This window comes from Drosophila obscura, unplaced genomic scaffold (assembly GCF_018151105.1).
Source record: "Drosophila obscura isolate BZ-5 IFL unplaced genomic scaffold, ASM1815110v1 contig_1, whole genome shotgun sequence".
In the NCBI taxonomy this organism is placed as follows: Eukaryota; Metazoa; Arthropoda; class Insecta; order Diptera; family Drosophilidae; genus Drosophila; species Drosophila obscura.
In genome coordinates, this window is record NW_024542679.1 from 3,187,168 (window position 1) to 3,200,508 (window position 13,341).

The 13,341-nt window shown below is 45.7% G+C and overlaps 1 protein-coding gene across 2 annotated transcripts; it reads right to left on the reverse strand.

Annotated features, from left to right (window-relative positions):
• Positions 1 to 11,072: 11,072 nt before the first annotated feature.
• On the reverse strand, positions 11,073 to 13,282 carry LOC111078698 (gamma-glutamyl hydrolase). Of its 2 annotated transcripts, none has more exons than XM_041592749.1 (2): positions 12,996 to 13,282; positions 11,073 to 11,995 (listed from the first exon to the last, which is right to left on the reverse strand). In XM_041592749.1, the coding sequence occupies exons 1-2, from the start codon at positions 13,070 to 13,072 to the stop codon at positions 11,200 to 11,202; spliced, it is 873 nt and encodes a 290-aa protein (XP_041448683.1). In that variant the 5' UTR covers positions 13,073 to 13,282; the 3' UTR covers positions 11,073 to 11,199. The 2 variants fall into 2 exon arrangements, with proteins under 2 accessions (XP_041448683.1, XP_022229237.2); XM_022373545.2 differs by lacking the exon at positions 12,996 to 13,282 and adding an exon at positions 12,405 to 12,686.
• Positions 13,283 to 13,341: the final 59 nt, after the last annotated feature.

The window sequence follows — 13,341 nt, forward strand, 5'->3', positions numbered from 1 at the left end:
TACTTTAGCAGTTTACACACAGATTTACATGCAGTTTACAGATAACTTAACCTAAAGATTAAACTAAAAGAGTAAAAGAGTAAAAAGTAATGTCAAATGCAATCCAAGGCCTAAATATACTCGTTTATACACATTCTACATATACATATATGAATCATATATACATGAATCGTAAGCAAAAGCAATAACCGTTGAGGGATTATATACAGAAGAATATCAGCATAATTACTATACCATATACCATACATATATACACTGCATACGTATGCATATATAAAGCAACATATTAATAACTATTTACCAACAGCAGAACAGCGGAGCAGCAGCCATCGGCCTGTAAACTGCATTCAGAATCAGAAATTGTATGCAGACTGGCACTGACTGGCAGACAGGCAGCAATCCACATAGCAATCCACACGCAAAATGAGAGTTCAATAAAAGTGAAATAATTTACACAGCAAAATTACAAGCGAAAGTCTTTGCATTTTTTACTACAATTTCTGGTTTATTTTTCAGCTTGGGAAATGGGCTTTCATGCTCGAAGGTAGATTGTATTTGTACCTGAAAGCCTCCTGCAACGATACCTATTCCGTTTCAATCAACTTTAATCTCCACTTGAACTAATTAAATCGCCATTTCCATGCCAACTTGTGCCTCTATCCTTTATAATCATTATATTCGCCATTCATTTCTCATTTAATGTCCACTTTGTCTCCGCCGTTATGTGTGACACCAATCGAGGCACAGAAAACTTTCAGCCATAAAAAAAGTTGCCCAAAAATAGCCACAAATCAATGAACATCCCACAGATTACGATACGATGATGATGATGATGATGCTGCTGATGGTTATGTGGAATCTGCAATTAGGAGAGCAATTCTAGGACTCCGTCATAGACCGAGTGGTCTGCCGTTCGCCCCCCCACCACCCACTCGAAGCACAGACTCAACCCGTCTCCGAAAAAAAATAAATAAGGAGAAAAGTTTGCTGTCCGTGAAAGTAGGTCAACGATTGAATTGCCATCAAGATATTTGGTTGTCAGGGCAATATACGGCTATGAATGAAGACACATCTCTCGATGGGGATTCTTGTTGAATTTATAATGAGTGCGCAGAGCGCTGCTTCTGAGGCGATGTCTGAGGCACAGCAAGAGGAGGAGCAGTAGGGGCAGACCATGTCTGAGGCATTTGATTAATATGCTTCCAGCTCAACTGGCAGACAATAAATATCGAATAACCAGTCCCTTCAAACCTCAATAAAAAACGAAAACCATCTGACAGTTTGATTTGACAGGCGGCATCCCACGAAAAGGAGCAGAAGGAGAAGTAGAAGCAGAAGTAGAGTCCCGTACTTGAGTTTGAGTTTGCGTTTCAGTTTTGTATTTTGCATTGATTGATTTGTGTGCGACAGATTCGAAATGAAAATACATCACTCCATTCTCCACTCGCAGAACTCCGAGTCCTGGGACCATTTAGGGAACAATCATCATAAAAATCCATCTGTTTGGCAAATCGAATGCGAGAGCAACAAATTAATGAAATTAGTGCGAATATTAAGCGTAAACTTGACTAAACCGCAGGGAATCCTGCAGAGTGCCCTTCTCCATCTCCATCTCCATCTCCATCGCCTCTTGATTTAATGGCCAATCCAGGAGTCTGCCTCCTGCTAAATGGCCGACACAGTCACGCACTCAAGTGGTGGAGGAGGGGGCCCATGTTCCATGTTCCCTGTTCCATTTTCCATGCTGATTTGTTGCACACACATACTCAAGAGAACAGTCTCGCACACACACACTTGTCTGCCCACGGACGTGACCGAAAAGATGATGAAAAATGTCAGAATCAAAATATTTTGGCAACGTACCCAGAAAGTGGCATCCACTATCTACACCCCACGCCCCCACCCCCTATCGAGGATGGTGAATTCTTCCTAGTTGGTTTCTATGTACTGCGGATGATGTCTAAAAATATACTTTGACCTAATTCCCGTTGACAGTCGACAAATGAGGGGCCCATTAAAGTGGGGATAAAGCGATACGCAACGCAGATCTGAGGGCACACAGTGCGTATGTGTGATTTTTACAGCTGTGATTGTTGCTCCTCATCCGCACTGTTGGCCGAGCCAACCTTTTCCTTGTCTCTCTCTCTCTCTCGCTATCTATGTCTATCTCTATCTCTATCTCTATGAGAGTTTCCCCCATTTAATTTGAAATTGCTCTTGTAGGAGTACGAGCGAGTACGAGCGAGCACTCGTAACAATATAGAGAACGTTCCTCTGCCTTCTCCTGCTGTCAGGCACGTAATCATTGTGACAGCCCTCAAGAATAGTTTCTGGCTCTGCCCCTCGAACTCCACCCCTTTGCGGTTGTCTGCCTCTAATGCCTTCTCTCCCTGCTCCGTCTCTCTGCTTTATTTCTGGAAAATGAATTGCTATTTTTAAGCATTTAATTAAGAGACTTTTTCTGGTATTTCTATTTCTATTTCCGTTTCCCCTCATTTTGCCCAGAAAGTTCCTTCGGCACATATGTATGTATGTACGAGTGTATGTGGCAGCGGAATGTGGGTGCTTATTAATAATAAACGGAAATAATTTCTGCTCTCCTTTTGCTGGCTGTTGCCTGTTGGCTGCTGGCCTCCATCTCGACTTCTGCTCTGCGTTTGGCTTATGGCCTCCAGAAGGTAGGATTTCCATTTCCGTGGGGCCCAGTGCCTCCAATACGAGAACAGGCTTTATTTTAACAGGTTACGCGGCATTAACTTCTCTTATGGAGTTTGGGCCCCAAAGCCTCCTCCGTGGCGGGTGTAGGGGTAGAATGTTTATGAGGTAGGGCGTGTTAATTTGCTGCACGCGCCAGCCGACAGCTGTGGGTATGGAGCGGCGGTCAACTTGTTGCCACAGACTTGAGAGGGAGGCAGGCACTGATAGAACCCAAGGATACCCTAAGAGCAGGGATCCTGCTTCCCTCTGTTTTCCTGAAGACCAAGCCATCGTTTTGAGGCAGTTTTCCAGGGCATGCATCACCACAAAATAATTAATCTTCTCTTTTTGTTGTTGTGGCACAGCACACATGAGAGTGGAGCGTGGAGCGTGAAGCGCGGAGCATGGAGCATGAAAAACAGTCTGAACTTGCGGCCTTCTTAGTCAACTTTTTGACTGTCTTTTAGTGGCAGTAATTCATGTTGGGAAACACAGAGTAGGAGCGGGGCAGGAGGTCATGATTTTTATTCGAAAATGTACGTATGTATGTACATCTCCCCCCCCCCATGCCACCCATGCATTAATACTATATGACTTCCATACCAATATTTACTTGTTTTTTTGTGCACCTTTTCCCCGCCATCTCATCATCAACATCAGTTGGAGGGCGGAGACTCCTCGCTCTCTCCTGTCCTCACCTGTCCTCTCCTTTCCTGTGCTTCGTGCTGCTGCAACCTCATCTTTTGATGCCTCTTCACGTTTTTATTGTATATTTTTATTGCTCATGTTTCCGGCTTGTTATCTTTGTTGTTTCTCCCCCCACACACACCGGTTTTAATGGCACTTCTGCTGCCACTGTAATTTCGTTTCTCCCAAAAAGAAATATTAATGAAATTTTCAAGAGTTCCCCACGTCTTCCCCTCCGTGACGCTTGCTCCCTTTGGGGTGTCTTTTTTTTTTTTGGGTAATTTCAGTTGCTATTTTGGGTGCGCGAATTAAATCGTTGCTCATTGAAAAACACTCGAGGAGAAACGCGTGCCAGCCAGCTTGAGCAGCAGGAGAAGGCATCACTTATGCTAATTCACACTTTGACCCAAATACCAGACTCCCCACTCCCCACTACCCACTCCCTAACTCCAACGTGAGCACAATGAGGCTACACAGAGAGGCTGCCCCTACGATACCCGAATTGGGGGTGTGTGTGTCCTGTTCTGCTGGGGCTGACTCTCATTAGATATGCAGCCTGTGTTTCGGTAATTGAAGCCAATACGCAAACAAAATGTCTACACTTCGCACTGACACAGGAGTACGCAGAGAAGTGGGCAACGGCAAGCCACAGGGGGAGGCAGGTACATAGGTATTTTTTCTCTCTTATGAAACTATATATCATGAAGGGAAGAAGTACTTCTTCGCTTGGGAAAATACAGAACTTTCTGCGAGCATAACTTATTCCACTTCAAGGAGCAGCTTCCCCCAGTAATTAGCAATTAGCTATGTAGTTTTCGAGCTGTTTGGGCCTCATCCCGGGGGACATCAATTATTCACGAGAAGTGGCCCAAAATGAATGCATAAGCTGACATTTGCAGTCAGTTCTTAGGCCTAACGAGCTAACAGTCCTACGTGTTGTCCTGCAAAACGAGAAAGAGCACAAGAAAATGGGAAACATTTATCCCTAAAGCGACAGTCAGCAGTCGGCAGTAGGCAATAGCAGCACTGCACGTACAATTTGTCAAGAGGAAAATAGCTCAAAAAAAAAGGCAATGAGCGTAGGATAAATATGTAAAAGTAAAGAAAGAAGTAGAAGAAATGAAAGCTGTAGAGTTCCTGGGAGTGCCAATCCCCGGCAGAAGGAAACCTGCCAAAAGAAACAAAAAAAGAAAAACATTTCCCCAACGCTATGCTCTGAGCTTTTCTTGTAGTTTTTCCGCCGAGAGTTGGGTTGTAAAATCAATTAGAGCGGGAGTGAACCGGGCTTTGGCCCTGTTTTCATTCACAAATCGACCAAAGCAGAGCAGAGGAGAGCAAATGCAGTCGACGCGCCGGTTGAAGGTTAATGCCTGCCCCGGAGGCCAACTGCACTGGCACTGCACTGCACTGTCGATGACGTACCGCACTGTAGCTTTAGCTGTAGCTATAGCTGAACCCGATGCCCGGTCCGGAGGCATCCTTGAGCGGCACCATACGTCATCCCAGCTATATAGAGAGAGAGAGAGGGAGAGAGAGGGACGACGACCTTCGGGCGGCAGCTGCCGGTGAAATGCCATTCCCTCTGCTCAGAATGGGATTTCATTCATAATTGCCGCTAGTGCGGCGGGATACGCGCTCCCGGATAAAAACAACATCCCATCCACATGGCAATGGCCTCGACCTACTTTCGCTGCTCGTTCATCTGCTGGCAGTTTCCCTAGGGAAGCCTATGGAAACCCCACACAGGACCCAGAATTGGTGGTAACTTCGTTTGCCTCATTGCGCCACACACACACACGTCGCTGGGCATTTAATTCGATTTTGGGCTTGAATCAGGAATCGGAAATGGTTAACTGGCTCGCTCGTTCGATGGCTAGTTAATCCAAGGTCCTGCAGTGGTCCTGCCTGCACATGAATAGTCAAATTGAATTGGAAATGGCAGAAGTTTTTGTTTAGCTTTCCACCTTGTGGTCCGGGTCCAGTTCAACCGCAATCGATGATTGCGCGCTGGAACCTGCTGGAAGCAGCAGTCTACAGCAGTCTGCTACATCCTTTAAGGGCAGGGCAGTCAGTCACATATCAAAACTGACGCAATCTCCCTTTTAATTAAAGACAAGTGCAAGGACATGCTGCAGATGATAGACGAGGAGTAGTCCTGTGGCAAATGACGCGTGGCCCGAGCGCATTAAATGCCATTCGATGGCATCTCTCAGGCCAGGCTCTCCCTCTCTCTCTCTCTCCGTCTATCTGCGCCCGACCCAATCCCTTTTCAGAATTTTATGCATCCACGCGCTCTTGCCAGCGTCCTCCTTCCCTTCCGTTTGGTCTGGCTTGCAAATTGAATTTAAAAACTCAATAATAATCAGTTTATTGCGTATACGACCAGTGGAGCGGAAACGGCGACATTTGCATGAGATTCGCAGCAGGCTAAAAGGATAGGATGGGCGGCAGTACTTCAGAGAAGTATATTTTGCTGTTGCCCCTGCGATAAGGCGGCAAATGGCAAGGGCATGGCATCCATCCGCTAAGCATCCTCATCGTCATCGTCATCGTCATCATCATCCGATGCACCTACCGAAGGTTCTCCAAAAATGGTGACGTCGGCTCACTCCCTCTCTCTCTCTCTTTCGCTCTCTCGCTCTCAGGTATCTCTATCTCTTTTATAGTTATCTAGGTCAGGGACTAACAGCTCGTCGTCGTCGTCGTCTCTGTCGTTTGTTGTCCTTAGAGTCGTTGACGTTTGTCGGCTGCCGTTGCGGTTTTTCTTTAGCCGCTTTTCCTTCGCGGTTTTTCCTGGGACTAAAACGTTCATGGTACCGACCTATGACGTTGCAACACGTCCCCCCGTTGCCCGTTTACCGTCCCTTGCTGCCACACATAATTGAATCGGCCATGATTCGGGCGGTGGACTGGCAGCTGGCAGCTGGGCGTGGCTCTAACTGCATTTGGTTCATTGCGTTCGCTCTTGTTCGACATTTCGGTTAAGGATTTATTTATACATATTTCCACACATCCCCCCACCCACCATATCAACCTCTTTCTCTTGGATTTTTTTTTTTTGTGTTCAGTAGAGCACATGGCTGCCCATCCCCACTTCCCTGCCCTTTATACCCCCTCCACTTATTAACAAAACAAAACAAAACAAAAACACCGAGAAACGAAAGCTAAACCGAGATCTTGATGCCCTGCCATCAATCGGTTTTCGTTGCATTTCAACCGATCCTTGCTGCAGTCAGTCCCATGTTCATTTTTGCGTATCGGTGCATCATCAATATTGATGTACACATGCCCAGCCACATGATAGGGTATTGAAAGGCCAAACAACAGGCGGGGCAGGGCATGTCGCTGCGGCGCTGCGGCGCAGTGGCACTTCGTGGATTGCATGGAAATGGATGCTCGAGAGACATAAATAAACTGCAGCTAATTTGAATGCACCAAATGTCCTTGGGGCAACGCCACCAGGCGGCAGCATGAAGCATGCAGGCGGCAGGCAGCCAGGAGGCAGAACAGACATCCTTCGACCCCATAACAATTGCAACAATTTGCAAACCAAGTGCCTCCGCAAGGATACGTATTTCTGTGCCCTGTGCCCTGTGCCCTGTGTTCTCTGTGCCTCTGTTTCGGTTGTTTTAGGATCATTCCAACGCCTCCTTTGGCTTTCATTTAGCCAAAGGTCAGACCCCGTTGAACAAAGCCCAGGGACCAATCCAAGGCACCACTTGACCCACTAAATTTTAAAGCATACACCCAAGATAAAGGAGATCTCAGATGAGATGATGAGCCCAGCCCAGCACAGCCCATCCTTGGGTGCAAGTGGTCTAATCCTTTCGGAGAATGAATGGCACACGGTTACAGTTGGGTTGCGATGGGGAGGGGGGGGCTGGCGCTTAACCCAAATATGTTGGCAAATAATGAAGCGCTTTGTTGGCCGCGTTCTCGATTGGCCTTCGAACGCTTGCAAGAGCGCGGATGACGTCACCAGCAGGACACACACACATACACACACACACACACAAAGACACACATGCGGAGAATAAATGGAGGAGCCAGCTGAATGTCACGCCCCAAAGTTCAGGTTAAATTTAGCCAAAGGCAAAGCCGAACGCCAAATCCAAAGCCAAAGCGACAGGCGAAAGGCGACAAGCCCGCCCCATAATTGGCCGCGTAATGTTAAAATAAAAACACAAAATACGACAAAATACTAAATACTACGACCGGAAAACCCAAATAGCAAACGAAAAAATATGCCAATAGAAGTGTGTGCCCCATAACACTTAAGAGGCTTACCGTACCACACGCGCCGCAACTTTCTGCTGCACAGCGCCCACCCCTGAAAAGTAGGCAACAATTTGGGGCAAGTGAACGAGGCACATTTTAATGGATCAGAGTTGCGCGGAACGGAACTGAAAGGCAAAGAGCAAACCACAAAAAAAAAAAGAAAATGGTTTGACAAATGAGGGGCGGCACAAGGGACACAAGTATTTTAATTGTTTCGTGGATCCCGGTTCCTGTCCTGGTCCTAGAAATGCCCTAGCAATGGAGGGAGGCACACTTTGGAGCTAATGGCACGATAGATGACCTAAGGAGTGGACAGCGAAAGCAGAGTTTATGGGGGCACAGATAAAAATGAAGTTAAAAGTTGTAAGAGGAATTTATTTAAAGGTCTAGTTAATGGCAGTGCAAGTGGGTCTGAAAGTAGGTTAAAATCCTCTTCAACCTCAGTCCAATTGCAAAAAGCTGGCTGCGAAATAAACTAAAATCTAGACATTTTTGGACCAGAATTAAGGTGTAAACGAAGGCACGATAATGGATCAAATGGAATCCCAAAGTAGAGATTCAAAGGTGGCAAACAATCTACTTACATGAGGATTTTTTTCAACAGCTTCTGATCCGTTCCACAGCTTGTCTTACGCCTGAAACTAAGAGAAAAAAAGAAGTATTATATTTTGAAATGATAAACTTAAGTTTAATGAATTAATTTCTATCAATTCGCAGACAAATATACTCTAGGCCACCCATCACTGTTACCCTGTAATTTGCATAGAACCAAAAATTAAACAAAACAAATGGAAATAAATGTCAGGGCAAAGTCCCAGAGTCCAAGAGTCGCAGAGTCCTGCTTCAATTAAGAGCCGGAGAGGCTGTTAAGTCCAGGCCATTTGTCGGGCCAAAAGAAGGGATTATCAAAGGCACTAGCACACACACACACACGCATGCACGACACACACACACATACACACATGGACTCGTAGATATACAATCTGGTGGCCGTATCCTTCAACTGCAGTTTAAATGCCAAATCAGCGCAAATTGTTCGTCTAGAGAGGCAGGGAGAGGAGGGATGGTGATGGTGGGGGTGGTGGTAGTGGAAGTGTTGGGTGTTGCCAAAAGGACCTTTGGCTTCTGCAGCATTTTCTGTTGCTTTTGCTGTTGTTGTTGCTATTTTCGTTGTTGGTTTCATAATGTCACTCGACACAGCGGCAACGACAGGGACAGCGGCAACGACAGGGACAGAGACAGAGCGACTGCAATGTCCTTGCAGCTCGGGGGGTTCATTGGCCCAAAACATTGAGCTGCAGCCTGCAGTGCCTCTCACTCTTCAGCCAGAAACGAGAGACGGAGAGAGAGAATTGACCAAGAGAGAGAGAGAGAGAGAGAGCAAAGCAAAGCAGAGCAGAACAGAGCAGAGGCAGGAGCCAGGTTCAATGCACGGCAAGTAGGTTATAAAAAAAAGGCAAAAGGCCGGCCCTAGGCGCTAAGACACAGCCTGTGCTATGACGTCACACAAAAAGCGGCAAGCACACACAGAGAGAGATGGAGATAGATAGAGATGTAGATAGATAGAGACATAGAGTGGTGTATAAGGGGTGTAAAGGCGGGCTTAATTTTCAGTTGAGAAAATCCGAGAAATATGCCAACTTTTACTTTTTCCCCCTCTCTGGATCCCCCTTTTTATACCCCTTTTTATACCCATTTTGCGTGCGCGCGTGTGTGTGTGTGTGTGTGTGTGTGTGTGTGTGTGTGTGTGTGTGTGTGTGTTTGTGTGAATGCATGTGAATAAGTGTGAATACACCCATTCTATGGCGGAATGAGTCTATAAAATGGGCACAAGGGCACATTCAATGCGGCATTTATGCTGACACTAGAGCCGATTTTTTATTCCCAAAAAAGCAAATACATAAATGAAACAAAGGAAAACTAAAGAAAGAGAACAACGAGTGGAGGAGACAAACCAAAATACGAGAAAAATAATCAATCAGACGATTGATGCACGTGTAGCATATTCGATAATACCTCGATGATAATGATTAACAAGTCATGAAAAAGGCTAGACATTGGTCGGTCGGTCGGTCGGTCGGTCGGTCGGTTGGTCTAGTCTCATTAGCATTCGATGGCAGGCAGATCGAAGGCACAAACACACACAATGGATGGATGGATGGATGTATGGAGATGCGGATGGGTATGGGGCAGCACAAGAAGGTAGACATAGACATCGCGGAAGAGCCAGACGGGGAGATAACAGAGTGCCAGGACAACCAGACGATGACAATAAAGCCACCATCAGCACCATCGGCACCATCGAAGCCACAAACAATACAATATTTGTACTCGTACCGATGGCAAATGGTGGGAATCAGACACAAAACATGCGAAAGCCACAACACCATAACAATGGGGGTGGGGTGGGGGCTGCAATTATTTACACGGCTACCCGCCGTACAATATTTTCCACTTCAGCGTGAACTTTCCACCTGTGGCCCAGCGTGTACGTGGAGGAATTTAACAACAAATTCCGTTCTGTCATGGGCTAATTATGAGAGCGGCCAACATTTTGACGGCTAAAGCCCCCTTCAAGGAGTGGGGAACAGGCCCTAAAAGGCTGAAGGACTGAAACCCAATGAATAGGCATGAAAAGGGAAATTTTAGCAACAAAATTATGAGATGGGTGTGTCATTTTATACCCTAACAAAGGCAAAGTATGGGCAATTTATGAGAGTTTATAGAGTCAAGCCTCTGTTTTGTGTGCCCAAGGGGGGGTTCGAAAAAAAGGAGTATTTATTACCAACAGCATTTGAGCTGCGTTAAATAAAGAGTAAGTAAAACATAAGGTATGCCCAAAAGAAATAATATTAAAATCATGTAAAATTTAAAAAAAATATATATATACATCATAATATCATATACCATATATCATATATATATCATATATCATATACATCATAATCACGTCATACAACAATCATTCTTAATTTATATATATTAAGGTTATCTGTGTCTGCAGAGAGAGAATTCTTATTATTTCTATTACACTCTCGGAATAGTATAAATTTATTGTCTGCTCCGGTACGTTTACGTTGCAAGATATTGTAAATGTATCGTTGTTGAAGGTCCAATCTCTGAAAGACTTACAATTTATAATAGCCCCATAGATTTTTACTGATGTCAACTGCCAGTGCCACCCCCATTGAATCTCGTGCCACAGAAAACCCCATCAAAAAATGTACAAAAATATTCCATTTGCGAGAGTGAAAACAGAAGGAAGCAGTCAAAGGAGGAAAATACTTTGTAGCTTTCCATCAGTGGAAAATTCTTAAAACGAAAAGCGAACCCAAAAATTGAACGGAAAAGTACTGAGTGGAATTGGCATGAGGCGGAAAATGTGGGTAAAAGTACAAGGAGCAAAGGGGCAATAGGGGCAATAGAATATGAAATAAATATGACAAAGTCAATGGGGAAATGGAAAAAGGAAAAAGCAATACATATGTATATGAGTAATAGCTTTGGTAGCAGCATTTGCAGCGAGTATCTTTAATCCTATTCCTTCGGATAGTCCACATCCCTCTCAAAAAGGTAGCACTGCAGCCAGTTGGAGCCCTTGTGCTTGCCACAGAACTCGGGCTGAAAGTTCCAGATGAGATGGCGCGACTTGAGCTCCGCGCTGGCGAATCGGTTCCCGTTGCGGCGGCAGGCGTCGACGAAGCGGCTGGCCAGGCGCTCGGCCAGCTCGATGCCTTGCCGGTTATGGGCCTCGCTGCTGGTGTCCTCGCAGGCGTAGAGCTGCTCGAAGGCGGCCCGCTCCGGGTGGAACTGGCAGCCGAAAATGGGATAGCGCCGGTGCTCGATGAGGCTGATGAACTCGCATCCAGCGGGGTCCTTCTGCAGGGCCAGGGTCTGCCAGTCGGTGGCAAGGCCAAACTCCTGCAAACTCTCCTTGGTGATGCAGTATCCGTGCTGGTGGCTGGCAAAGCACTTCTCCGGCATGTCCATGAAGAGCTTCGATTGGCCGTAGTCCTCGGTGAGGCACAGGGGCAGGGCCTTCTTCATTCTCTCGCACTTGGTGCGCACCTTGGTGTTCTGGGCCGCGTAGATGAGCAGCAGCTGCATCCCCAGACAGGTGCCCCACAGCGGAAAGTATTCCTCCGGATCGCTGGCCCTCATATTCCGCTCCATGGCCAGCTGGTATATGAATTCCGCGGTCCGCACACAATCGTTTGTGAGGTCGGGCCGCGACTGGACGTCGGCCTGATCGATGAAGACGGCCCCGCCGGGCAGGAGGATGCCATTGAGCTGATCCATCAGCGAATCGTAGTACGGGCGGTCGCGACCAATCCTGAAATCGATTAATGTGATCGTTGATCGATTTAAGTACGATTTTATAACGACATCTCCTTAATTTGATCATCGATCAGGGTTCAATTTTGAATTTTGCTTACAGTCGGTTCCCATCGATTTCTGTTCAAATTTATTCAATTAAAAATGGAATGATGAGAACGCATTTACTTTTGATTTTTTTTAACGAAAGTGAAATTAAATAGACATAAAATGGATTAAATAATGAAATAGTTCGCTCACATCATTCTCATTTTCATTGCCAGTTGCACAAAGCGTTTGGCACTCCGCCCAAATGGTCTGGCGATTGGCCGCGAATCAAAAATTGCAACTACATTTTTCCTCTTTTCTTTTGTTTATGCATTTTGTTTTTGTATATTTTCTGGTGCCCTCTGGCTACCCCCACTCACCAGATGGGAACGACATGAGCCCCCGCTGCCTCCAACTGCTTCACATATGAGGCTGCCAAATAGCTGTGCCACTGCTTGCCGTACTGGGCTTCCAGCCATTGCGCCGTGTCGATGCACATTATGCCAATGCAAGGTGTAGCCTTGAGTGATTCAGAATTAGCTATCATCTCTGTGTTTTTGTGTTATTTGTGTCTCCTTTGCGATACGATTTCATGAAGAGCCAAAACAAGACTGAAAACTCTAAGCAGAATGGGATTGACTCGGCCCCCGGGGTTTTCGCATGCCATTATTGGAGGAGATGACCCACATACACATGTAGGTCGCGATGAAGAATGCCAGCATTTAACCCTCTGCTCCACTTCGCCACTGATCGCCAAATAAACAGAAAAAAAAAGACACGCGCTCATTCCTGGAAATCATTTTAACAAACGGAAACTTGTAAGACGCCTTATTGGTGCCTGTGGCCTCTGGTTGCACCGCAGAGTTTTGCTCATGAAAAAAATATACGTATATCATATATATATAAAATATATGTACATATGCATAAAATAATATGTTTACATCAATTTCAAATATATTCACTTTACTTACATATGTGCGCACTTTTTCTTCGCCGATCTGCTTTTTTCCGCCATTTTGCCTCTTACTTCGCCCACGCGTTTGCTCATTGAAAGCTGTAACGCACTTTTTGGGACTTTTCACTACACACCTGGGCGACACCTTTTCCGTTTGATTTTTAAGTATTTTCCGGCACGATCACAATCCCAAACGCGGAACTGACTTGAGAACGCACGCTTAGAAAGGCATGAAAAAGTGAGAGTGGAAGAGCGGTACTAGTTGGAGCGCGCTTATTTCACTCTTTCTCTCTCTTGTCAGCTACTTTTGCTAATGGCTCGCTCATCGCTGCTCAAACTTAAATATTAATTTCATAATGTCA